Consider the following 26,417-nt stretch of genomic DNA (forward strand, 5'->3'; position numbering starts at 1 on the left):
TGAAGAATTAAATTAAAATGTATTTATTATTCTTTACAATAAAAAAAATACATTTACTTGAACATTGATTTAAATTGTCAGTAAAGAAGAGGAAGGAATTTAAAAGGTAAAAAGGTATATGTGTTTAAAAATCCTAAAATCATTTTTAAGGATGTATTTTTTCTCTAGTTATAAGAAGCAAAGTATAAAAAAAAAAAAGAGAATTTATTTAAACAAGTGAAGACCAAGTTTTTAAAATATTTTCTTGGATTTTCAAATTCTATTTGAGTTTTGTCTCTCTTAGAATTAAAAATGTCGAGCAAAGCGAGACCAGCTTGCTAGTAAATAAATACAATTTTAAAAATAGAGGCAGCTCACTGGTAAGTGCTGCTATTTAAACTATTTTTAGAACAGGCCAGCGGTCTACTCATCTGGTCCTTACGGGCTACCTGGTGCCCGCGGGCACCGCGTTGGTGACCCCTGGTCCAAAAATGATCATTTCGGGGCCATAAAAAAACACGAAAATGTCCCAAATATGTTAATTGTTACTGACATTTTTTTTGTATTTGGCATTTTCTATTTCTGAAAACAAAGCCTTCACTTTTCCCAATCAACTGCTACTTCTCATCTATTTAAATGTATGGACAAACAGAAGCTTCAAGAAATCCCATAACTATTTAGTAATCATTTATCATGTATTTTTTTCCATTTATCCATCCATTTGTTTTTCATTTAATTCCCTGATTTTCATTTGTATCGAATTACTTATGATTAATTCATGTTAAAAAACATGATTTATTTGTTGCATATGTTATATTTGTTTCACAAAAAGTAAAAAAAAAACAAAGGGCGGAAGTGGATAGTTGTTGTAATCGTCACTTCCGGTAGGTGCACTTCTGCATTGTCAACATTCGCGTCCTCAGGAATTTAAAGTGCGTACACTGAAACACAGCCCGAGTCTATCCCGCTCGAATAACATAAGTGAGTACATATTCAAGTCGACCCAAGGGTGGAAACTAACCTGTTTAAAGTCCACACAAGGACGTAGATACACTTTCGTTGGCAACACCAGCCATTTTTGACCCCGCCACAGGAAGGTGCAGTTACGTCGAGTCACCAGCAGGGGGGGCCGGCGCGGTGCAAGATGCCCGGTGACGTCACAGCTCATTAGCATATTGATGACTATATCTAACGCCTGCGCCAGGACGCGCCTTTTACTGCTGCAACGCACTTGATCGGAACTCTCGCCAGCACCCGACCAGTCATCGGTAAGATAATCACTCTTTTATTCATGCGGGTGTCGCCAATTAAACACTATATTGCTCTCTTTGTCTCGTAAGTGGGAGAGCTAATTCCATGATCCGAGTGGCTAATAGCACAGCATGGCTGCTGTGTGTGTTTATGTATGTTTGTATGTATGTGTGTGTGTGTGTGTGTGTGTGTGTGTGTGTGGAAGAGAATCACGCACACGCATGTTTCCCTTGTCTCGGCGTCCACGGTGCGAATATGTTGCTCAACACGATTCGGATTGAAGATACGCGCAACATGGGCGGTGGTTCCTTCATGTTGCACAGCGGGGGATGGGAGGGGGGTGGGGTGCAGGAGAGGAAGTGACTACGTGAATTTGGCCATGAGGGCAAACAAAAGGAGCGTCGATGACTAAGAAATAGTTGCAAACATGCATTGACCCTCTGCGTTATTATGCAAATGTGCTTTAACGCCTGGACTTAATTATGGCTGATGATGATGATGATGATGATTATGATAATCAATCAATGTTTACTGGATGCTAATCAAATCCCAGCCGGAGGTGAACAAAAGAAGGCAAGACTTGGCCCAAAGTAGTGTTAGCAGTGAAGTGTCCGACACAATGGAAGACAACGCCCCGATTTGACCATCAAGTGGATGTTTTCATGCTCGACCTGCAAAAAACCTCACATTTCACTTTTTTTTTTTTTTTAAAGTTTCCTCACTTCTTGTTTTGTGCTCTCGGCAGACCTTCCGCCAACATGAGCGACAAACCCGACATCTCCGAGGTGACCAGCTTCGACAAGAACAAGCTGAAGAAGACCGAGACCCAGGAGAAAAATCCCCTTCCCACAAAAGAAAGTAAGTGTGTGTGGCCCCTGGGGGGGCGGGGGGAGGATTAGTGGCCCATAGTTGATTTGATTATAGAATAGAATGGACTTTATTGTCATTATATTTGCATATAACGAGATTAAAGACTCAGGGTATGGTAGTGGTAACAAATATAGGGTAAAATAAATAACACTAACAATTGAAATAAACAGACTACTAACCAATAAAAATAAGCAATCCTGTACAATTTACAAAACACTATTATAGTCAAGAACTTAAGTCAAACCTTGTGAATATTTGAGTTCACCTTTAATGACTTTAGGCAAAAATTATTGAAACTTTGTTTCACAATTAAAGGAACACGTAATGTATTTTTAAGGTCTTCTCAATTTTTGGATATTCAACAATGATTGAAACAAAATAGCAAATGTAACCCCCTGCCTAAAAAAAATAAAATTATGCCTTTACTTGACTAAAATTAAAAAAATGTTTAAGACCTTTATTGTATGTTAGAATAATTTTGGGACTATGGATATTCAATATTTGTCAATGTAACACCATGAAAAAAATTACTTTTTTGACAATCAAAAACTTTTTTTTTTCAGTGTTTGATAAGAAATTATAAATTGTAATGTTTAATGACATTACATGTTTGAATATTTTTCATCACTTAATAGGAACGATTAGTGTAACCAGAAATAGTTTAATGAATTAATTTTTTTTTTTTTTTTTTTACTGTTTTGAACCCTTAATTTTTTCCATGTTGAAGTATTCTAAATTTAAATATTAAGTGGGGGAAATATATTCTCAATTAGGATATTTAGTAATTTTAATATTAAATTTATAATTGTAATATAATATATTAGACTATTAAACAAAATAAATTAGCCAGTATTGTATTTTTTTGTGTATTACACAAAGTAGGAAAAGAATCCTAATAAAACTTTGACATTTGCTTGAATCCGAATAAGAATAAAATTACATTTTAAACAGCATCTAAATTAAAATTTACTTTTTATTTGAACAACCAAAGCACTTAAAACAATGTTTTTTGCTGTTGTGGATTGGAAAACAATGTATTTGCATTAATATTGATATTCAATAATATCTTCAATAAACTTTTTGACTATCAGGACAAAATTCTTAAGCCAGAAAGTATTAGTTTTCTTTTTTTACAATTATATAATTTTTCCATGTTGATGTGTTCTCAATCTAGATATTAAAAGAATTTAAATTCTAGCAAATTAAACTTGAAAAATCTAACATTTCACCTTTATTTAACTTTGTTTTTTCTAATAATTTAACAATTTTATTGTTGAAACCTTTTAAAAAGGGAAAACTGCTTTTCTATTTGCATGGCTGTGGATATAAAGAATAAGTACAATTTTAAATGTCACATCTAAATTATGTTAGTGTTTATTTAAAGTGGAAGTAAAGCAGTCAAATTGTATATTAGCAAACCAAAAAGTCTTTGCCTGAATTTTATTTTAAAGAATATTTGAAATCCCTTTTAATTATCAGAAAAATAAATACTTGGTAAGTAAACAATATTAAAAAAAATGTCATTTAAAACTAAGTTACCATTTTTTTTTACTCAATTTGGATATCAAGCACATTTTTATAAAATTGCGATAATTGCCTTGAATTGACTTTCTGTCTTTAAAAAAAATTGCCAATTTTTATCATTAATCAAAATTCATGACTTTTTTTTCCAAAAGATAAAATGAAAATAGCACATTTTCTGATTCCGATTGTAGAACTAAATGATTTTTGTCTTGACATAATGTTCTTACGATCGATTACAAAACGTAAACAAAATATGAAGTCGTGCAATATTTCCTATTTTTCGATAAAATATATCCTTTGTCTTCCGCAGCCATCGAACAGGAGAAGGCGGCGACGTCGTGAAGCCCCTCGCCATGACCTGTGCAACCGCCACCCCTTCCCCACCCCCCTGCACCCCCCCTCCTGCATTGCCTTGTTTTCAGTCACTTCTGCTCGCTGTTTATCTTTGTAACCGACATGACGACAACAATAACCGTGCTGCACACACTCTCTCTCTCTCTCTCGCGTGGGTGGGCGATGTTTTCTCAGTGGTTGTCGCACCCCCCCTCAGTCATCTCTTGCCGCCATGTTTAGTGGGATGAAGAAGGCGGTTTGAGCCTCCCAGGGAAGGGGGCGGAGCCCGGCCTGAGTCCCAGGAAGTGCATCACTGTCTCAACACCCCCCCCCACCGCCACCACAACTTCTTGTACGGCTGCTTTTGCGCCAAAGCTGACAAGCTTTTCCTTATCTTGTCTTTTTGGAAATATGTTGGCCCCCCAAAAAATGTGATTGAACCCCCACAAAATGATAGTTGTACGTTTTCTTCATGGTATATTTTTTTTTGGAGGATGGAAAAAAATGGATTCCAACTCGATCTGGCAACTAATGGACCTTGTTGACGGTTAAAATGCACTTTGTCCCTTTTTGTCTGAGTCAGGATGTGTTGAGGAGGAGAGGGGGGGAGAAGTCTATTGGTTCCATGTGCTTTTTACACCAATTAGTCTTTGGAATCGCATTACTCTGCCACCAAACCATTGCAAGAAATGGAAAATCGTGAAATGTTGTAATAAAAAAAGATTTGTTACTAAGATGTGTGCTGTCAAGTGTTTGCAATCTACAAACTGTCTAATAGAATTTCATTTAACCAGATCTGCCTCCTGTCCCCTCTTAAAACATCTGAATGCAAAGCTTGGTGGGTTAGTGCAGTGTTTTTCAACCACTGTGCCGCGGCACACTAGTGTGCTGTGGGAGATGATCTAATTTCACCTATTTAGGTTAAAAATATTTTTTGCAAACCAGTAATTATAGTTTGCAAATATGTTGAGTGTCTGTCTAGAGCTTGGCAGAGTAACCCTGTAATACTCTTTCATATCAGCAGGTAGCTAAAGTCGGAAACAGCGGGAGGCAGGGTGTAGGTAAAAAGGTGTCTAATGCTTAAACAAGATGAATGCCCCTAAGAAAAGGCATTGAAGCTTAGAGAAGGCTATGGGGAACAAATCAAAACTGAACTAGCTACAAAGTAAACAAAAACAGAATGGTGGACAGCAAAAACTTACTGCGGAGCAAAGATAATGTACGTCCAAACATGACATGACAATGTCCCCACAAAGAGGGATAAAAACAATTGAAATATTTTTGATTGCTAAAACAAAGTTGATGTGGGTAATATTGCTCGAAGGAAGTTATGAAACTGCTACAGGAAAATCCACCAAACAAGTAAAAGACTACACACAGGAAAAAAGCCCAAAAAAGTGCAAATAAGTCAGTGTGGGGTGACAGTACACCTACTTCGAGACAAGAGCTATAGTCATGCATGCTTGTTTGTGCTTTATAGTCATATCCAATAATTGTGCTGAATTTTTATTGTCAACTGAGTTTAGTTTTTTAATGATTTCTGCTGGTGGTGTACATTTTTTCAATGAAAAAAAAATTACCTCGGCTCAGAAAAGGTCAAAAAACACTGGATTAGTGGCTAGGACGCCTTGACCCAGACTAGTCCCAAAGTGCCTACAAACCCTTAAAGGGGAACATTATCACAATTTCAAAACGGTTAAAAACAATAAAAATCAGTTCCCAGTGGCTTGTATTTTTTGAAGTTTTTTTCTAAATTTTACCGGTCTCGGAATATCCCTAAATAAACCTTTAAAGTGCCTTATTTTCGTCTCTCTGCGAAGACACTGGCCATTTCCTTGTGACGTCATACAGTGCTGCCAATGTAAACAAACAATGGGAATACCACAGCAAGATATAGCGACATTAGCTCGGATTCAAACTCGGATTTCAGCGATTTAAGCGATTCAACAGATTACGCATGTATTGAAACGGATGGTTGGAGTATGAAAATATTGAAACTGAAGCTATTGAGCGAATAGCTATTGACGCTATTCATAGCCATAGCATGGGCGAATAGCTGCGTTAGCATCGACGGTAAAATGTGCGGACCAAACGATCAGGACTTTCGCATCTTTTGACACTGGAGCAACTTAAATCCGTCGATTGGTAAGTGTTTTTTTTTTCGCATCTACAGGTTATCCATACATCTCTGTGCCATGTCTGCTATAGCACCGCCGGTAAATAGCATGTTAGCATCGATTAGCGTAGCATGTTAGCATCGATTAGCTGGCAGTCAACATCAACAAAACTCACCTTTGTGATTTCGTTGACTATCGTTGCAAATGCATCTGCAGGTTATCCATACATCTCTGTGCCATGTCTGCTTTAGCACCGCCGGTAAAATGTGGAGACACTCTGGTACATTCAATGGGGGTCTGGCGGCAGACACTTTGGCATCTCCGGGCCAGTGGTGCAACTTGAATCCCTCCCTGTTAGTGTTGTTACACCCTCCGACAACACACCGACGAGGCATGATGTCTCCAAGGTTCCAAAAAATAGTCAAAAAAACGGGAAATAACAGAGCTGAGACCCGGTGTTTGTAATGTGTTGAAAATGAAAATGGCGGCTGTATTACCTCGGAGACCATTCTGACGTCATCGCCTCCAGCGCGATAAACAGAAAGGCGTTTAATTCGCCAAAATTCACCCATTTAGAGTTCGGAAATCGGTTAAAAAAATAGATGGTCTTTTTTCTGCACCATCAAGGTATATATTGACGCTTACATAAGTTTGGCGATAATGTTCCCCTTTAATGTCATTAGCACGCCATTACTAGGCTAGTTAGCAACATTATTTAAATGTCTTTTTTGTGCATGATGCTAAACCTCCATTTGAAAATTGACCGTCTTCCTGGTGGGAGTAAGTGGATTGTTGTTAAGTCAGTTTCTCTTGATAAGCTATTAATCTGCATTTAAGAGGGAGGTTAGCAGGCCATGTGTGGCCTGAGCCCGGCCGCGTGGATTAGTGGCTCCACCGAGGCTGATGTTGCTCAAGGGTGCTCGGGTCATGCATGTCAGCCCGGTGGTAACCCATGGCAACAGCTGCTGCTGAGTCACGTCTTCGTCTGGAGGTGGAGGGATGTCTTCCTGCTTGGAATACTCCTGAGATGAAGGCGGCGGCGGCGGTGCATGCAACAGAGGTGTTGTCCACATTCCAGAAGAGATAGCGCCTCGTTGCACAATTATCTGCGTCTATTATGTCTCCGTCGCTGGCCGGTGAGACATCTCCATGGCAACCAGTCACAGGATGTCACTAAGCATGAGCAGTTTTTTTTTCTGTCAAATCCTATCTTTTTAGTTGTTTACATTTCAAAAATAAATGCGATTTGTAATGTGAACGCTGTCTGACATGACAATTGCTTTAATGTCATTTGACCAGGTTTTCCCTCTTAAACTGGGAGTAGGTTGGACAAACTGTAATTACTGAAAACGATCAAGATGACTAATTCAGTGTTAACAAAGTGGGCCCCTATGCAGTGAAAAGTTGGGCCCAGAGGTCAAAAAGGATATATATATATATATATATATATATATATATATATATATATATATATATATATACATGCATATACTGTCTTAATTAGATTATCCAGAGAATAGTGCTGGATACCGTGGTAGAGCGCAATATATGTATGTGTGGGAAAAATCACAAGACTACTTCATCTCTACAGAACTGTTTCATGAGGGGTTGCCTCAATCGTCGGGAGATTTTTCCTGACGGAATCATGAAACAGTTCTGTAGAGATGAAGTAGTCTTGTGATTTTTCCCACACATATATATACATGCATATACTGAATATATATAAATATATATATATATATATATATATATATATATATATATACATATATATATATATGTGTGTACACTATATTTCCAAAAGTATTTGGCCACCTGCCTTTACTTACATATGAACTTAAAGTGCCATCCCATGGAATTATCCAAAATGTTTTGGTATTCTGGAGCATTCAAAGTTCCTTTCACTGGAACTAAGGGGGCCAAGCCCAACTCCTGAAAAACAACCCCACACCATCATTCCTCCACCACCAAATTTCACACTGGGCACAATGCAGTCTGAAATGTAGCCTTCTCCTGGCAACCTCCAAACCCAGACTCGTCCATCACATTTCCAGATGGATAAGTCCACTGCTCTAGAGTCCAGTGGCGACGTGCTTTATACCACTGTATCCGACGCTTTGCATTGGCTTAGATGCAGCTGCTCGGCCATGGAAACTCATTCTATGAAGCTCTCTGCGTACTGTACGTGGGCTAATTGGAAGGTCACGTGAAGTTTGGAGCTCTGTAGCAACTGACTGTGCAGAAAGTCTTCGCACTATGCGCTTCGGCATCCGCTGACCTCTCTCTATCAGTTTACGTAGCCTACCACTCGGTGGCTGAGTTGCTGTTGTTCCCAAACTGTTCACTTTTCGTTTAATAAAGTTGACTTTGGAATATTTAGGAGCAAGGACATTTCACAACTGGATTTGTTGTACAGGTGTTATCCTATGACAGTTCCACACTGGAAATCACTGAGAGCAGCCCGTTCTTTCACAATTGTGTGTAGAAACAGTCTCCATGCCCAAGTGCTTTATTTTATACACCTGAGGGCGGGCCAAGTGATTAGGACACCTGATCCTGATCATTTGGATGCGTGGCAAAAACATTTTGGCAATAAATAAATATATATATATATATATATATATATATATATATATATATATATATATATATATATATATATATATATATATATATATATATATATATACAGTGGGGCAAAAAAGTATTTAGTCAGCCACCGATTGTGCAAGTTCTCCCACTTAAAATGATGACAGAGGTCTGTAATTTTCATCGTAGGTAAACTTCAACTGTGAGAGACAGAATGTGAAAAATCCAGGAATTCACATTGTAGGAATTTTATATAATTTATTTGTAAATTATGGTGAAAAATAAGTATCTGGTCAACAATTCAAAGCTCTCACTGATGGAAGGAGGTTTTGGCTCAAAATCTCACGATACATGGCCCCATTCATTCTTTCCTTAACATGGATCAATCGTCCTGTCCCCTTAGCAGAAAAACAGCCCCAAAGCATGATGTTTCCACCCCCATGCTTCACAGTAGGTGTGGTGTTCTTGGGATGCAACTCAGTATTCTTCTTTTTCCAAACACAACGAGTTGAGTTTATACCAAAATGGATACATGGATGATACAGCAGAGGATTGGGAGAATGTCATGTGGTCAGATGAAACCAAAATAGAACTTTTTGGTATATCTGATTTTAATCCAACTGACTGTTTACACTGCAAATCAAATCTGATCTTTAACAGACTCCAATCTAAACGTGCACCGGCCTCAATGTGACATCACTTCCATGCACAGGTCAAAAAAATGAAAACAAAGTAAGTTGAACAAGGAAGTCGCTACTACTGGGAACCAAAATACGTGCTTAAGTAGACTTTTGGAAGCCTAAATGTGTGCTAAAGTGCCCTTTCGGAAAACCAAATGAATGCTTCAGTTCCCTCTTAAAGACATGTGTTGCAATGTTAATATTTCATCATTGATGTATAAACTATCAGACTGCATTGTGGGTAGTAGTGGGTTTCAGTAGGCCTTTAAGCACATTACAACTAACAAAAAATAGAGATCTCATTTGCCCCCCTGGTGGGGAAATCTATCAAAATGAGGGTGGTCCCAAAAGGGAGGAATTTTTCAAATTGACTGTGTGTCGGTTTTAAAAGTACTCCCTCTCTGGTCAACATATGAAATAACAAGTGATTGATTGATTAAAACTTTTACTACTAGATTGCATAGTACAGTACATATTCCGTACAATTGACCACTAAATGGTAACACCCCAATAAGTTTTTCAACTTGTTTAAGTCGGGGTCCACGTTAATCAATTCATGTGTGTGTAAGAACTTGAAAAAAAGCCCCTTTGGCAAAAAAATAATTAAAATAAATCAATATGTGTCTCGAGACATGTTGTAATAACTTGAAGTCAATATTGAAGACAAACAAAAAATTCATCCATCCATCCATTTTCTACCGCTTGTCCTTACGGGGTTGCGGGGGGCGCTGGCGCCTATCTCAGCTACAATTGGGCGGAAGGCGGCGTACACCCCGGACAAGTTGCCACCTCATCGCAGGGCCAAAATTCATCCATTTTCCATCCATTTTCTACCGCTTATTCCCTTTCGGGGTCGCAGGGGGGCGCTGGCGCCTATCTCAGCTACAATCGGGCGGAAGGCAGGGTACAGGGCCAAAATTCAACAACAACAAAATAAAAATAACTAAAAGCAGTCTTTTTTCTCACAGTGTGTCGACTTTTTTCTTATAAAATTGGGAACAATTTCTCATATTCTTTCTGTTTCTGTAATATTGCAATAATTTCTCGTAAAATGATTACGTTTTTCATGCAAAATTATTACCTTTTAATGCACAATGGTGACATTTGTCATATACAATTCTGACGTTTATCACAATACTGCCACTTTTTTTTGGTTCTTGTACAATAATGATATTTTTGGAGTAAAATGATGACATTTGTCATAATTTTGCCAAGTGAAATTCTGATTATCATTATTATATTGCCAACATTTTACAGTTTTCTTATAAAATTGTGAATTTTGTCGAGTAAAATTACGACTCTTTTCATAAAATTGCCAATATTTTGAGCTTTTCTTCTAAAATTGTGACTTTTATCATAATATTGCACAAATGTTCAGTTTTTCTTGTAACATTTCGACTTGCGTTGAGTAAAATTACGACTTTTATTATAACACTGTCAAAATTCCAAGTTTTTCTTGTGAAATTGTGACCTTTTTCTTCTGAAATTATAACTCATTTTTCACAACAAGCTTTTATATATTGAAATAGTTTTTACATATTATTATTGTCGTAAATACAAATCTTTACATATCTAGAAAAGGTGGTCCTAGAGAGGTAGGCATTTTTCGGAGGTCTCAAGAAGGTAAGAAATACAAGAATGTGTGTGTGTTTGTGTGTGTGTGTGTGTGTGTGTGTGTGTAATGCCACACGTGAAGGCAATTCTGGAATATTCCTAATTACCCGAATCACTGCAGGAAAATGCGACCCAATTGTTACAAACCAGCCTTTTCAAGAATGTTCATTTAATCACAGACTATGTTACACTGGAGGCCAAAGAGGCCTAAATCTGATTTTTTCAAAATCTGATTTTAATCCAATTTACTGTTTAAACTGCAAGTCAAATCTGATCTTTAACAGACTCCAATCTAAACGTGCACCGGCCTCAATGTGACATCACTTCCATGCACAGGTCAAAAAAGTGAAAACAAAGGAAGTTGAACAAGGAAGTCGCTACTACTGGGAACCAGAATACGTGCTTAAGTAGTCTTTTGGGAGCCTAAATGTGTGCTAAAGTGCCCTTTCGGAAAACCAAATGTATGCTTCAGTTCCCTCTTAAAGACAAAACACATTCTAAAAAGCTCTTTTGGGAGACATGTGTGATAAAGTGCCTATTTAGGAGCCCGAATGCGTGAGTAGTTGTCCTCCTGGGAGCAAAATTGTGCTTAAATGCCCTTCTAGGCACCAAAAGGCGTACTTTACTACTCTTTTAGCAGCAAAAATGCAAGCTAACGTGCCCTTTTGGAAGCCAACATGTGTGCTTTAGTACCCTCTCTGGAGCCAGAAAGTGTGCTAAAGTTCTCATTTTAGAAAGCTCTCTTAGGAGCCCAACATGTGTTAAAGTGCCTTTAAGGAAGCATGCACGATAAAGTACACTTTTAGTAGCCTAAATATACGCTAAAGTGCCCTTTTAGAAACCAAAATGTATGCAAAAGAGCCCTCTTTGGAGCCAAGATGTGTGCTAATTTTAATATGAGACACATTGGTGTCAAAGTCATGATTTTTTTCATGCTTGAAATAAAAAATTATTACTTAAAAAAAGTAGTTTTATACTTGAGTGTTGATGACACAGCTTTGCAACAGTTGATATTCTAGTTTCAAGCATGTTTTACTCATTATAGATCATCAAATCTCAGCAACAAGCTTTAATATCTCACTGAGATCATTTAGGACCAAAACACTTAAAACAAGTAAAACTAACATCATATTTGCTTAGTGAGAAGAATGATCTTATCAGACATAAAATCATTTGTGTCATGTCTTGGTGATCATGTTTAGTTTGGCTATGTTCTGTTTGTCAGCTCCTGTTTTTTCACTCCCTCTTTTGTTTCCATGACAACCCATTAGTTTTCACCCGTCCTCATGTCACGCACCTGATTCATTTGGACTCACGCACCCGTTGGTAATGACGTCACCACTATTTAAGCCTGTAGTTGCCAGGCAGTCAGCCTGGCAACATCACATTCATGCTCTGCACTTTTGACACTCTGAGTACTCTGTCCAGGTCATAGTTCATGCTGCTCTTTCCTTATACAAGCCACAGTTTAGTGAGTTTTTTAGTTCATGTTTTTTATATTTATTTATTTTTGTTTTTTATTCAGTCATTGGTGGAGCATAATATTGTTTTTTAATATGGTTTTTAACATGGCTGTGCAGCACTTTGGAAACGTTCTTGTTGTTTAAATGTGCTATATAAATAAAGTGGATCGGATTGGATTGGATTTTCATGTCCGTAGTTTACGTTATAGTAACAGTTTTTGTTTTCTTAGCCAATGCGACAGACTCTTGCCGTAGTCGTGCGGGTTCCATGGACCACTCAGGAAGGACATTGCTTAGCATGTTTGACTCTTGTTTATTTTTCGATAAAGCTCAATTCCATTTGGGTCACTTTTCAGCTCCTTCTCCGCTGTTCGCTCCTCGGTCACTTGTCAGCCGGCCGCGGATCCGTCTTGTTATGTATTCGAATAACGAGGTAGAGCACACATTTAGTAACTTTTATATATGACTGGGAGTAGCAATAGCATTCACTCTGGAGAGGGATCATCAACACTCCATGTACAGCACTTGGTGAGCATGCTCAGTAGACACCACAACTCAACTACGGCAAGTCAGTAAGGACACAACGCTGAGTCAGCATGCACATTAATACACCACACGTCTCTCATGTGCTTTTTGGCGCTCTTGCTCTTCATCTGCTGCGGACTCTCCTCCTTCTGCCCCGATCTCTCCTCCTTCTCCCCTTTTATACACTGCGAGGAGATATGTTGATTGTCTGCCAGTGCGCAATCCACGCACCTGAATTAGATTGCGGCGGCGGCGCTCCTGGCACGCACCGCCTCTCCGCTCGTCCGCATTCTCCGCCTCCTTGCCGCCATCTTGGGCAGGGTTCCAGCGTGCCCTGCAACGCCGTCGGCCCGTTGGCTCCGCCTCTCCACAGCCAAGTTTTGTATCTCCGCTGTGAGCGCCATTTGTTTTCACCTTTTGATAATTAAAAGATGTCGTTACCTTCATGTCGTGTCCGGTTCATTCGCTTTGCACCTCGGGAAAACAAACCGCACCAAAGTCCTATGTAGTTTTGACAATTTCAGATATTTCATCTTACTTAGTTTTCAGTTTTTGCAGTGTAGGGTGGCACTGGGAGCAGGTGGGTAAAGTGTCTCTCCCAAGGCAGTGACTGGGATGGGGGGAACCTGAAACCCTAGAACCGCTCTACCAACCGAGCCAGGCCGAGAAGACGCCGCATGTGCATGATTCCACACGCCCTGACAAAAAATGCATATTTTTTTGCGTCTGCATAATGAACTTACTTTCCATCGGACCACAGCCTGCAGCAAAGTTTATTTTTGTAACCCTCCATCAGCTGCTTGCCGGGCCTGTTGGGACGTATGGCGCTGAAAAACCTGCAAGACACGACCCCCCAACCCCCCAAACCCCCCGGCGTCTCGTGTAAGCTCAGTGTCTATAAATGAAGCGGACGACCGCCTTTGCAAGGTTGCTTCAGCGACGTTGCTCAAAAGCGTCATTGTGCAACGCGCCTGCGGGACCTTTCATGCGCTCTCAACATCAACCATGTGTTGATCAGTTGGACTCGTGCCCGGGGAGATTTAGAAGAGACACTACGTTTTTATTACGGGGTTTACAAACAATACCTACTTTTTATACACTCTTTATGCATTTCCTGTGGGCGTGGCCTGTGCAGTAGTGATAAGGCGGCATGTTTGTAAGAAGGTGAGACACAAAGGAAGCGTCAGGTCAGTCCGAGTGGGCGTGGAGCACGGAATATAGTCCTCAAAGTTGTTATGAAGGAAGTTAGGACATAAGATTGGACAACTTTGTTTCTGTGGTCTTATTTGAGCGCTGTCTGAACTCCCCCAAGGTCAAGGACAGCTTTTGGGAATCAAAATGTGTGCTAAAATGCCCTCTGAGGTGCCAAAATGTGTGCTAAAGTGCCCTCTGAATGCCAAAGTGTGCCTAAGTGTCCTCTGAGGTGCCAAAATGTGTGCTAAAGTGCCCTCATAATGCCAACATTTGTGCCAAAGTGTCCTCTGAGGTGCCAAAATGTGTTCTAAACTACCCTCCTCTGAGGTGCCAAACGGCGTGCTTTAGTGCCCTCTTCGGAGGTAAAACATGTCAATATGCCTTTTAGGAACCAAATTGCTCACTAAATTACTCTTTTAGGAGCCTAAATATGCTAAAATGGGTGCTGAAGTGCCCTCTTAGGAACCATAATAAGTGCTAAAGTATCCTTTTAAGAGCCAAAATGCAAGCTAAAGTGCACTCTGAATGCCAAAATGTGTGCCAAAGTGTCCTCTGAGGTGCCAAAATATGTGCTAAAGTGCCCTCTGAATGCCCAAGTGTTTGCCAAAGTGTCCTCTGAGGTGCCAAAATGTGTGCTAAAGTGCCGTCTGAATGCCAAAGTGTTTACTAAAGTGTCCTCTGAGGTGCCAAAATGTGTGCTAAAGTGCCCTCTGAATGCCAAAGTGTTTACTAAAGTGTCCTCTGAGGTGCCAAAATGTGTGCTAAAGTGCCCTCTGAATGCCAAAGTGTGTGCCAAAGTTTCCTCTGAGGTTCCAAAATGTGTTCTAAACTGCCCTCCTCTGAGGTGCCAAACGGCGTGCTTTAGTGCTGTCTTCGGAGGTAAAACATGTTAATATGCCTTTTAGGAACCAAATTGCTCACTAAATTACTCTTTTAGGCACTTAATATGCTAAAATGGGTGCTGAAGTGCTCTCTTAGGAACCATAATAAGTACCAAAGTACCCTTTTAAGAGCCAAAATGCAAGCTAAAGTGCACTCTGAATGCCAAAATGTGTGCCAAAGTGTCCTCTGAGGTGCCAAAATATGTGCTAAAGTGCCCTCTGAATGCCAAAGTGTGCCAAAGTGTCCTCTGAGGTGCCAAAATGTGTGCTAAAGTGCCGTCTGAATGCCAAAGTGTTTACTAAAGTGTCCTTTGAGGTGCCAAAATGCGTGCTAAACTGCCCTCCTCTGAGGTGCCAAACTTTAGTGCCGTCTTCGGAGGTGAAACATGTTAATGTGCCTTTTAGGAACCAAATTGCTCACTAAAGTACTCTTTTAGGAGCCTTAATATGCTAAAGTGGGTGCTGAAGTGCCCTCTTAAGAGCACAAATGGGTGCTAAAGTGCCCTCTTAGGAACCATAATAAGTGCTAAAGTACCCTTTTAAGAGCCAAAATGCAAGCTAAAGTGCTCTCTTAGGAACCAAAAAAAGCATTCTAAAGTGCTGTTTCAACAGCCCAAATGCATGCCAAAGAGCCATCTTGGGAGCCAAAATGGGAGCTAAAGTGCCCTCTAAGGCGCCAAAATGCAAGCTAAAGTGCTGTCTTAAGAGCAAACATGGGTGCTTAAGTGCCTTCTTAAGAGCAAAAATGGGTGCTGAAGTGCCCTCTTAAGAGCAAAAATGGGTGCTGAAGTGCCCTCTTAGGAAACATAATGGGTGCTAAAGTGCCCTTTTAAGAGCAAAAATGCAAGCTATAGTGCCCTTTAAACAGCCAAGATGCAAGCTAAAGTGCCCTCTAAACAGCCAAAATGCAGGCTAAAGTGCCCTCTTAGAACCAAAAAAGCATGTTAAAGTGCTGTTAAGAGCCAAAATGAATGCTAAAGAGCCATCTTGGGAGCCAAAATGGGAGCTAAAGTGCCCTCTAAGGTGCCAAAAATGGGTGCTAAAGTGCCCTCTTAAGAGCCAAAATGGGTGCTAAAGTGCCCTCTTAGGAGCCAAAATGCAGGCTAAAGTGCTCTCTTAGTAGCCAAAATTCTAGCTAAAGTGCTGTGTTAGGAGCCAAAATGTATGCTAAAGAGCCATCTTGGGAGCCAAAATGGGTGCTAAATTGCCCTCTAAGGCACCAAAATGCAAGCTTAAGTGCTCCCTTAAGAGCAAAAATGGGTGCTGAAGTGCCCTCTTAGGAGCCATAATGGGTGATAAAAGTGCCCCTTTAAGAGCCAAAATGCAAGCTATAATGCCCTCTAATCAGCCAAAATGCAAGCTAAAGTGCCAAAATGCAGGCTAAAGTACCCTCTTAGGAACCAAAAAAAGCATGCTAAAGTGCTGTTTTAAGAGCCAAAATGCATGCCAAAGACCCATCTTGGGAGCCAAAATGGGAGCTAAAGTGCCCTCTAAGGTGCCAAAATGCAGGCTAAAGTGCACTCTTAAGAGCCAAAATGTGTGCTAAAGTGCCCTCTTAAGAGCCAAAATGCAGGCTAAAGTGCTCTCTTAGGAGCCAAAAATCTAGCTAAAGTGCTGTGTTAGGAGCTAAAATGGGTGCTAAAGTGCTTTCTAAGGCACCAAAATGCAAGCTGAAGTGCTCTCTTAAGGGCAAAAATGGGTGCTTAAGTGCCCTCTTAGGAACCATAATGGGTGCTAAAGTGCCCTTTTAAGAGCCAAAATGCAAGCTATAGTGCCCTCTAAACAGCCAAAATGCAAGCTAAAGTGCCAAAATGCAGGCTAAAGTACCCGATTAGGAAGCAAAAAAAGCATGCTAAAGTGCTGTTAAGAGCCAAAATGCATGCCAAAGAGGCATCTTGGGAGCCAAAATGGGTGCCAAAGTGCCCTCTAATGTGCCAAAATGCAGGCTAAGGTGCCCTCTTAAGAGCCAAAATGCAGGCTAAAGTGCTCTCTTAGGAGCCAAAAATCTAGCTAAAGTGCTGTGTTAGGAGCCAAAATGTATGCTAAAAAGCCATCTTAGGAGCAAAATGGGTGCTAAAGTGCCCTCTAAGGCGCCAAAATGCAAGCTAAAGTGCTCTCTTAAGAGCAAAAATGGGTGTGAAGTGCCCTCTTAGGAGCCAAAACTCACTTCAACGTTCTCCTGGGAGGCAAAGACAATAAGAAGTTTGTTTTTGTGGTCTCATTTGTGTGGTCCAAACTCCCGCACCGTCAAGGACGTGACAGCAGACGTCGAATTGAGGAGCACATGTTGTTTTGTCTGAAGGAACTCAACACTCCTGCTGACTTCAATCCTGCTTCTTCCCACAACTGCTAGAAACACAAATGTTCAAGTGCGAGAGTCGTGGCCTTTCCCTTCATGTCTGTGTTTGAGTCATTTGGACTTTGCTGTGTCTGTGTCACATGGACACCAGCGTCCATATCAGTCCACCATGTCGCCAACCTCCCGCTCTTGAAATCAACTGACGGATGTTACTAAAAAAAACTAAATTCTTGCGAGCCATAAAAAAAAAAAAAAACTGGAGAGGAAATTGAAGGGAGTGACTCAGGGGGGGACTCAGCCATCTTTGTTGCCAGGAATGTAATGTAGCCTAGATAGTGTTTGCTGGGAGTATCCTCAGGTGTTCCACACACACACACAAACGCACACACACAGACACACACACACACACACACACACACACACACGCACACACACACACGCACACACACACACACACACAAAGACATCCATAATGCAGACGACAGGAAATTAATCACAAGTTTGAATTGGCAGGCCCACTTGGTAAAAAACGCACGCTAAAGAGCAGAAACACATGCTAAAATTTCTATTTATTCGCCAAAACACATGCTAAAGTGCCCTCTTGATATCCAAAACACAGGCCAAAGTGACTTCTTAGAAGCTAAAACACATGCTAAAATGCCCTCTTCTTAGTCAAAATGCATACTAAAGTGCCCTTTTCTAAGCCAAAATGCGTGCCAAATTGACCTTCTAAGAGCCAAAATGTATGCTAAAGTGCTCTCTTAGAAGTGCCTTTTTAGAAAGCAAAATGTGTACTAAAGTGGGCTCTTGGCAGCGTAAATGCATGCTAAAGGGCCATCTTAGGAACCAAATTGCACACTAAACTACTCTTTTAGGAACCTAAATATGCGCCAAAGTGCCTTCTTAAGAGCCAAAATGCAGACTCAAGTGCCCGGAGCCAAAATGTGGGCAAAAGTGCCCTCTTAAGAGCCAAAATGCAAGTTAATAAGCTCTCTTGGGAGCCAAAATGTGTTTTAAAATGTCTTTTTAGGAGTCAAGAAGCATGCTTAAGTGCCCTGTTGAAAGCAAAAACACATGCTAAAGAGCCCAAACGGCGTGCTTTAGTGCCCTCTTCGGAGGTAAAATGCATGTTAATGTGCTCTCTCTAAAAACCGGGAAATGTGCTACAGTTCTCATTTTAAAAATCCCTCTTAGGAGCCCAACAGAAGCTAAAGGGCGCACTTTGCATCCAAAACACAAGCTAAAAAGTCTGCTTAGAAGCAATAACATATGCTAAAGTGCCCTCTTGATATACAAAACACAAGCTAAGGTGACTTCTTAGAAGCTAAAACACATGCTAAAATTTCCATTTTATTAACCAAAATGCATGCTAATGTGCCCACTTCTGAGACAAAATACGTGCGAAAGTGCCCCTCTAAGACCCAAAATATATGCTAAAGTGCGCTCTTAGAAGTGCCTTCTTAGAAACCAAAATGTGTACTAAAGTGCGCTCTTGGCAGCGTAAATGCATGCTAAAGTGCCCTCTTAGGAACCAAAACACCTAAACGCCAAAACACATGCTAAACTGTCGTATTAGGCGCCAAAATGCGTGCTGAAGTGCCTTCTTAGGATGCAAAACACATTCTAAAGTGCCTTCATAAATGCCAAAACACATGCTAAAGTGCCCTCATAAGTGCCAAAGCGTGCTGAAGTGCCCTCATAAGTGCCAAAACGTGTGCTCAAGTGCCTTCTTAGGATGCAAAAACACATTCTAAAGTGCCCTGATAAACGCCAAAACACATGCCAAAGTGCCCTCATAAGTGCCAAAACATGCTAAAGTGCCCTCATAAGTGCCAAAACACATGCTAAACTGTCGTATTAGGCGCCAAAATGCGTGCTGAAGTGCCTTCTTAGGATGCAAAACACATTCTAAAGTGCCCTCATAAATGCCAAAACACATGCTAAAGTGTCCTCATAAGTGCCAAAACGTGTGCTGAAGTGCCTTCTTAGAATGCAAAACAAATGCCAAAGTGCCCTCATAAACGCCAAAACACATGCTAAAGTCCCCCCATAAGTGCCAAAACACATGCTAAAGTGCCCTCATAAGTTCCATAATGCATGCTAAAGTGTCCTATTAGGCGCCAAAAGGCGTGCTGACGTGCCTTCTTAGGATGCAAAAACACATTCTAAACGCCAAAACACATGCTAAAGTGTCATATTAGGCGCCAAAATGTGCACTGAAGTGCCTTCTTAGGATGCAAAACACATGCTAAAGTTCCCTCATAAGTGCCAAAACGCATACTAAAATGTCCTATTAGGCACCAAAATGTGCACTGAAGGGCCTTCTTAGGACGCAAAACACATGCCAAAGTGCCCTCATAAACGCCAAAACACATGCTAAAGTCCCCCCATAAGTGCCAAAACACATGCTAAAGTGCCCTCATAAGTTCCATAATGCATGCTAAAGTGTCCTATTAGGCGCCAAAATGCGTGCTGAAGTGCCTTCTTAGGATGCATAAACATTCTAAAGTGCCCTCATAAACGCCAAAACACATGCCAAAGTGCCCTCAAGTGCCAAAACATGCTGAAGTGCCCTCATAAGTGCCAAAACGCGGGCTGAAGTGCCTTCTTAGGATGCAAAACACATGCTAAAGTTCCCTTATAAGTGCCAAAACGCATGCTAAAATGTCCTATTAGGCACCAAAATGTGCACTGTAGTGCCTTCTTAGGATGCAAAACACATGCTAAAGTTCCCTCATAAGTGCCAAAACGCATACTAAAATGTCCTATTAGGCACCAAAATGTGCACTGAAGGGCCTTCTTAGGACGCAAAACACATGCCAAAGGGCCCTCAGAATTGCCAAAACGCATGCTAAAGTGTCCTATTAGGCGCCAAAATGCGTGCTTAAGTGCCTTCTTAGGATGCAAAAACACATTCTAAACGCCAAAACACAGGCTAAAGTGTCATATTAGGCGCCAAAATGCATGCTGAAGTGCCTTCTTAGGATGCAAAAACACATTCTAAAGTGCCCTCATAAATGCCAAAACACATGCCAAAGTGTCCTCATAAGTGCCAAAACATGCTGAAGTGCCCTCATAAGTGCCAAAACGCGTGCTGAAGTGCCTTCTTGGATGCAAAAACACATGCTACAGTGCCCTCATAAATGCCAAAACGCATGCTAAAATGTCCTATTAGGCGCCAAAATGCGTGCTGAAGTGTCTTCTTAGGATGCAAAAACATTCTAAACGCCAAAACACATGCTAAAGTGTCATATTAGGCGCCAAAATGCTTGCTGAAGTGCCATCTAGATGCAAAAACACATTCTAAAGTACCCTCATAAATGCCAAAACACATGCTAAAGTGCCCTCATAAGTGCCAAAACGTGCTAAAGTGCCCTAATAAGTGCCAAAACGCGTGCTGATGTGCCTTCTTAGGATGCAAAAACACATTCTAAAGTGCCCTCATAAATGCCAAAACACATGCTAAAGTGCCCTCATAAACGCCAAAACACATGCTAAAGTGCCCTAATCAGTGCCAAAACACATGCTAAAGTGTCCTATTAGGTGCCAAAATCCGTGCTGAAGTGCCTTCTAAGGATGCAAAACACATTCTAAAGTGCCCTCATAAACGCCAAAACACATGCTAAAGTGCTCTCCCAGGAGCCAAAAAGCATGCTTAAGTCCTCTCCCAAGTGCCAAAAAGCATGCTTAAGTGCCCTCATATGTGCCAAAACGCATTGTAAAGTCTTCTATTAGGTGCCAAATCATGCTAAAGTGCAGTCTTTGGAGCAAAACACATGCTGAGCCAAAATATTTGTTATAGAGCCCTCTTAGGAAGCAAACGCCATTGTTAAGGTCCCTCTTAGGAGACACAATGCCTGCTAAAAGTATCTTTACAGTTAAGTGTTGGAGTGGCAATGTTCCTTCAGAGGTTCTGTGTTGTTTTATATGTACAAAAACAGATTACATGCTGTGAAGACGCACAAGGATTGTCTCCATGCATTCTACTTTCTCAAAAAAATAATCAACCGCACTCACCATCTCCACCTGAACCTGCTCAATTCTACATGTGTTTCATACTTTATGAAGATTGTCTACAGGGCTTTTGTTGCATGACCTATGACCTCTCAGGTGAATCCAATCACGCTCACCTCACCAGTCAAGACCTGCAGGACCATCCCAGCATGCATTTGCACAGGTGGACCGTAAAAGTGGCTTCAAGTGTGTTCTGTGCTCAAAAAGGAGAAGTGCTGCTGGACTTCCTCTCGCACTGCACTTTCAGAATCAGCTGTCTGTGACTACAAAGAATGTTTCACTTCTTAATTCACCAGCAGCAGAGCTGTGAGACGGCCCGTGCAGCGCAGACACATGTCAAGTACACACTTAAAGACATATTTAATGCACTGTATAACATACACGTCGTAGGAGGCTGTCTCCGTGGCAACAAACACATAATGTGTTCATTGAAAAGATCACTGACAGGTGCAGAAACTACATCCATCATATCCAGGTCAAGTTACTGATTGAGCCAATAACATGCGGGATAATCACTAAAGTTTTATTGGATTTCTCAGTCCCAGCAATCTGCTTCTACACTAACAGTTCAATCATGGGGGTCTCATTTTATTATCATCTTGTTATAGTTATCACCAGTTGCTAGTCGAAGCAGGGCTCGTCCACAAAAAAGGGGACAGTTGCGTCTCCAGGAAATGTCATGTTTAAAAGCAGAATACAATTAATAGTAAATGCTTTTAAAAATTTTTTTTTATTAAGCAAAGAGTCTTACACATTTTTCCAATACTATATTTAAGAAATACAATTTAAAAGTACTTTGTACTCTGGAAAAATAGCATTTGTTGACCCTGCTAACTAACTTTACCATTAGTATATCATTTACAACACAATATAATATAATATAATATAATATAATATAATATAATATAATATAATATAATATAATATAATATAATATGATTTAATATAATATAATATGATAAAATATAACACGATATAATGTAATGTAATATAATATATAATATAATATGATATAATATAATATACTAACATGTAATATAATATAACATACTATAATATAATATAATATATTAGGTACAAACGGTAGAAAATGGATGGATGTATGGTGTTATAATATAAAATAAAATAATATAATATACATAACAAAATTTAATATTATATAATATAATATATAGGAATACGATATAATAAAATATAATATAATATAAGGTAATTTAATGTGATATAATATACAATAATATAACATAACACGATATAATATAATATAACATAATATGATATAATATAATCTAATATAATATAATATAATAGGGACAGGCGGTAGAAAATCGATGTGTTACTTGTTGAAAAACATTTAATTTTTAACAAATTTAGTTAAAATAATAATAACCCTTATTACCCCCAAAAATGGATTGCTATTCATAAAAAATAACTCTCAAATTCAACCCAACAATAGCAACTCATAAATTAGGTTACCAAAATAACCTAGCATTTTTTAGTGTGTGATATCATATCACATCAATTAGGTATCCTCTGATATTCAAGGCTATGTCTGGCCTGGGAACGTCTCGTGATTCCCTGGGAAGAGATGGACGAAGTGGCTGGGGAGAGGAAAGTCTGGGCTTCCCTGCTTAGGCTGCTGCCCCCGCAACCCGACCTCGGATAAGCGGAAGAAAATGGATGGATGGATGATATTTAAGGCTGCAATATCGGGAATAAAAAAGTTGTATCGGATCACTCCTAATTATTTGTATATATTTTTTACATTTCTGTGTTGACTCGCTGTTTGCTAATTTTATGCTTCTGTTACTTTCTGTCCTGTTGCTCAACTGAGTCGTTTTCCTTCTTCCTGGGACAAAAATGAAACAATGTGGCCTGAGATGGGCCGACACACATTTTGAGTGGTAAAATGTGTGCATTACCAGATACAGACTGAAAATAAGTTTATTTTGAAGGAGATACAAACCCTGTTTCCATATGAGTTGGGAAATTGTGTTTGATGTAAATATAAACGGAATACAATGATTTGAAAATCCTTTTCATCCCATATTCAGTTGAATGCACTACAAAGACAAGATATTTGATGTTCATACTCATAAATTAAATTTTTTTTTCCAAATAATAATTAACTTAGAATTTCATGGCTGCAACACTTGCCAAAATAGTTGGGAAAGGGCATGTTCACCACTGTGTTACATCACCTTTTCTTTGAACAACACTCAATAAACGTTTGGGAACTGAGGAAACTAATTGTTGAAGCTTTGAAAGTGGAATTCTTTCCCATTCTTGTTTTATGTAGAGCTTCAGTCGTTCAACAGTCCGGGGTCTCCGCTGTCGTATTTTATGCTTCATAATGCGCCACACATTTTCGATGGGAGACAGGTCTGGACTGCAGGCGGGCCAGGAAAGCACTCACACTCTTTTTTTTACGAAATCACGCTGTTGTAACACTTGTCCTACTGAAATAAGCAGGGGCGTCCTTGATAACGTTGCTTGGATGACAACATATGTTGCTACAAAACCTGTATGGACTGTTCAGCATTAAGGGTGCCTTCACAGATGTGTAAGTTACCCATGCCTTGGGCACTAATACACCCCCATACCATCACAGATGCTGGCTTTTGAACTTTGTGCCTACAACAATCCGAATGGTTATTTCCTCTTTGTTCTGGAGGACACCACATCCTCTGTTTCTAAATATAATTTGAAAAGTGGACTCGTCAGACCACAGAACACCTTTCCACTTTGCATCAGTCCATCTTAGGTGAGCTCGGGCCCAACCAAGCCGGCGGCGTTTCAGGATATTGTTGATAAATGGGTTTGGCTTTGCATAGTAGAGTTTTAACTTGCACTTACAGATGTAGCGACCAACTGTAATTACTGACAGTGGTTTTATGAAGTGTTCCTGAGCCCATGTGGTGATATCCTTTACACACTGATGTCGGTTTTTGATGCAGTACCGCCTGAAGGATCAAAAGTCTGTAATATCATAGCTTATGTACAGTGATTTCTTCAGATTCTCTGAACTTTTTGATGATTTTACGGACCGTAGATGGTAAAATCCCTAAATTCCTTGCAATAGCTCGTTGAGAAATGTTGTTCTAAAACCGTTCGACAATTTGCTTACAAAGTGCTGACCCTCAACCCATCCTTGTTTGTGAATGACTTAGCATTTCATGGAAGCTGCTTTTATACCCAATCATGGCACCCACCTGTTCCCGATTAGCCTGCACACCCGTAGGATGTTCCAAATAAGTGTTTGATGAGCATTCCTCAACTTTTTCAGTATTTATGTCACGTTTTGCTGGCATCAAATTCTAAAGTTAATGATTGTTTGCAAAAAAAAAATGTGTTTTAGTTTCAACATCAAGTTTTGTTTTCTTTGTAGCATATTCAATTGAATATGGGTTGAAAATGACTTCAATCAATCAATCAATGTTTACTTATATAGCCCTAAATCACTAGTGTCTCAAAGGGCTGCACAAACCACCACGACATCCTCGGTAGGAAAACTCACACCCAGTGGGACATTGGTGACAATAATGACCCAGTGGGACGTCGGTGACAATGATGACTATGAGAACCTTAGAGAGGAGGAAAGCAATGGATGTCGAGCGGATCTAACATGATACTGAAAGTTCAATCCACAATGGATACAACACAGTCGCGAGAGTCCAGTCCAAAGAGGATCCAAGACACAGCAGCGAGAGTCCCGTTCACAGCGGAGCCAGCAGGAAACCATCCCAAGCGTAGGCGGACCAGCAGCGCAGAGATGTCCCCAGCCGATACACAGGCGAGCAGTACATGGCCACCGGATCGGACCGGACCGGACCCCCTCCACAAGGGAGAGTGGGACATAGAAGAAAAAGAAAAGAAACGGCAGATCAACTGGTCTAAAAAGGGAGTCTATTTAAAGGCTAGAGTATACAAATGAGTTTTAAGGTGAGACTTAAATGCTTCTACTGAGGTGGCATCTCGAACTGTTACCGGGAGGGCATTCCAGAGTACTGGAGCCCGAACGGAAAATGCTCTATAGCCCGCAGACTTTTTTTGGGCTTTGGGAATCACTAATAAGCCGGAGTCCTTTGAACGCAGATTTCTTGCCGGGACATATGGTACAATACAATCGGCAAGATAAGATGGAGCTAGACCGTGTAGTATTTTATACGTAAGTAGTAAAACCTTAAAGTCACATCTTAAGTGCACAGGAAGCCAGTGCAGGTGAGCCAGTACAGGCGTAATGTGATCAAACTTTCTTGTTCTTGTCAAAAGTCTAGCAGCCGCATTTTGTACCAACTGTAATCTTTTAATGCTAGACATGGGGAGACCCGAAAATAATACGTTACAGTAGTCGAGGCGAGACGTAACAAACGCATGGATAATGATCTCAGCGTCTTTAGTGGACAGAATGGAGCGAATTTTAGCGATATTACGGAGATGAAAGAAGGCCGTTTTAGTAACGCTTTTAATGTGTGCCTCAAAGGAGAGAGTTGGGTCGAAGATAATACCCAGATTCTTTACCGTGTCGCCTTGTTTAATTGTTTGGTTGTCAAATGTTAGAGTTGTATTATTAAATAGAGTTCGGTGTCTAGCAGGACCGATAATCAGCATTTCCGTTTTTTTGGCGTTGAGTTGCAAAAAGTTAGCGGACATCCATTGTTTAATTTCATTAAGACATGCCTCCAGCTGACTACAATCCGGCGTGTTGGTCAGCTTTAGGGGCATGTAGAGTTGGGTGTCATCAGCATAACAGTGAAAGCTAATACCGTATTTGCGTATGATGTCACCTAGCGGCAGCATGTAGATGCTGAAGAGTGCAGGGCCAAGGACCGAACCCTGGGGAACTCCACACGTTACCTTAACGTAGTCCGAGGTCACATTGTTATGGGAGACACACTGCATCCTATCAGTAAGATAAGAGTTAAACCAAGACAGGGCTAAGTCTGACATACCAATTCGTGTTTTGATACGTTCTAATAAAATGTTATGATCGACGGTATCGAAAGCAGCGCTAAGATCGAGGAGCAGCAACATAGATGACGCATCAGAATCCATGGTTAGCAATAGATCATTAGTCATTTTTG

General features: G+C 40.2%; 1 protein-coding gene across 1 annotated transcript; it reads left to right on the plus strand.

The window, feature by feature from the left end:
* Window positions 1-1,083: 1,083 nt before the first annotated feature.
* LOC133544026 (thymosin beta-12) lies at window positions 1,084-4,691 on the plus strand. Its single transcript, XM_061889014.1, has 3 exons — window positions 1,084-1,247; window positions 1,976-2,088; window positions 3,935-4,691. Exons 2-3 carry the CDS (start codon window positions 1,989-1,991, stop codon window positions 3,964-3,966), a joined length of 132 nt encoding a protein of 43 aa, XP_061744998.1. The 5' UTR covers window positions 1,084-1,247; window positions 1,976-1,988; the 3' UTR covers window positions 3,967-4,691.
* Window positions 4,692-26,417: the final 21,726 nt, after the last annotated feature.

Source organism: Nerophis ophidion, linkage group LG27 (genome assembly GCF_033978795.1).
Source record: "Nerophis ophidion isolate RoL-2023_Sa linkage group LG27, RoL_Noph_v1.0, whole genome shotgun sequence".
NCBI lineage: Eukaryota > Metazoa > Chordata > Actinopteri > Syngnathiformes > Syngnathidae > Nerophis > Nerophis ophidion.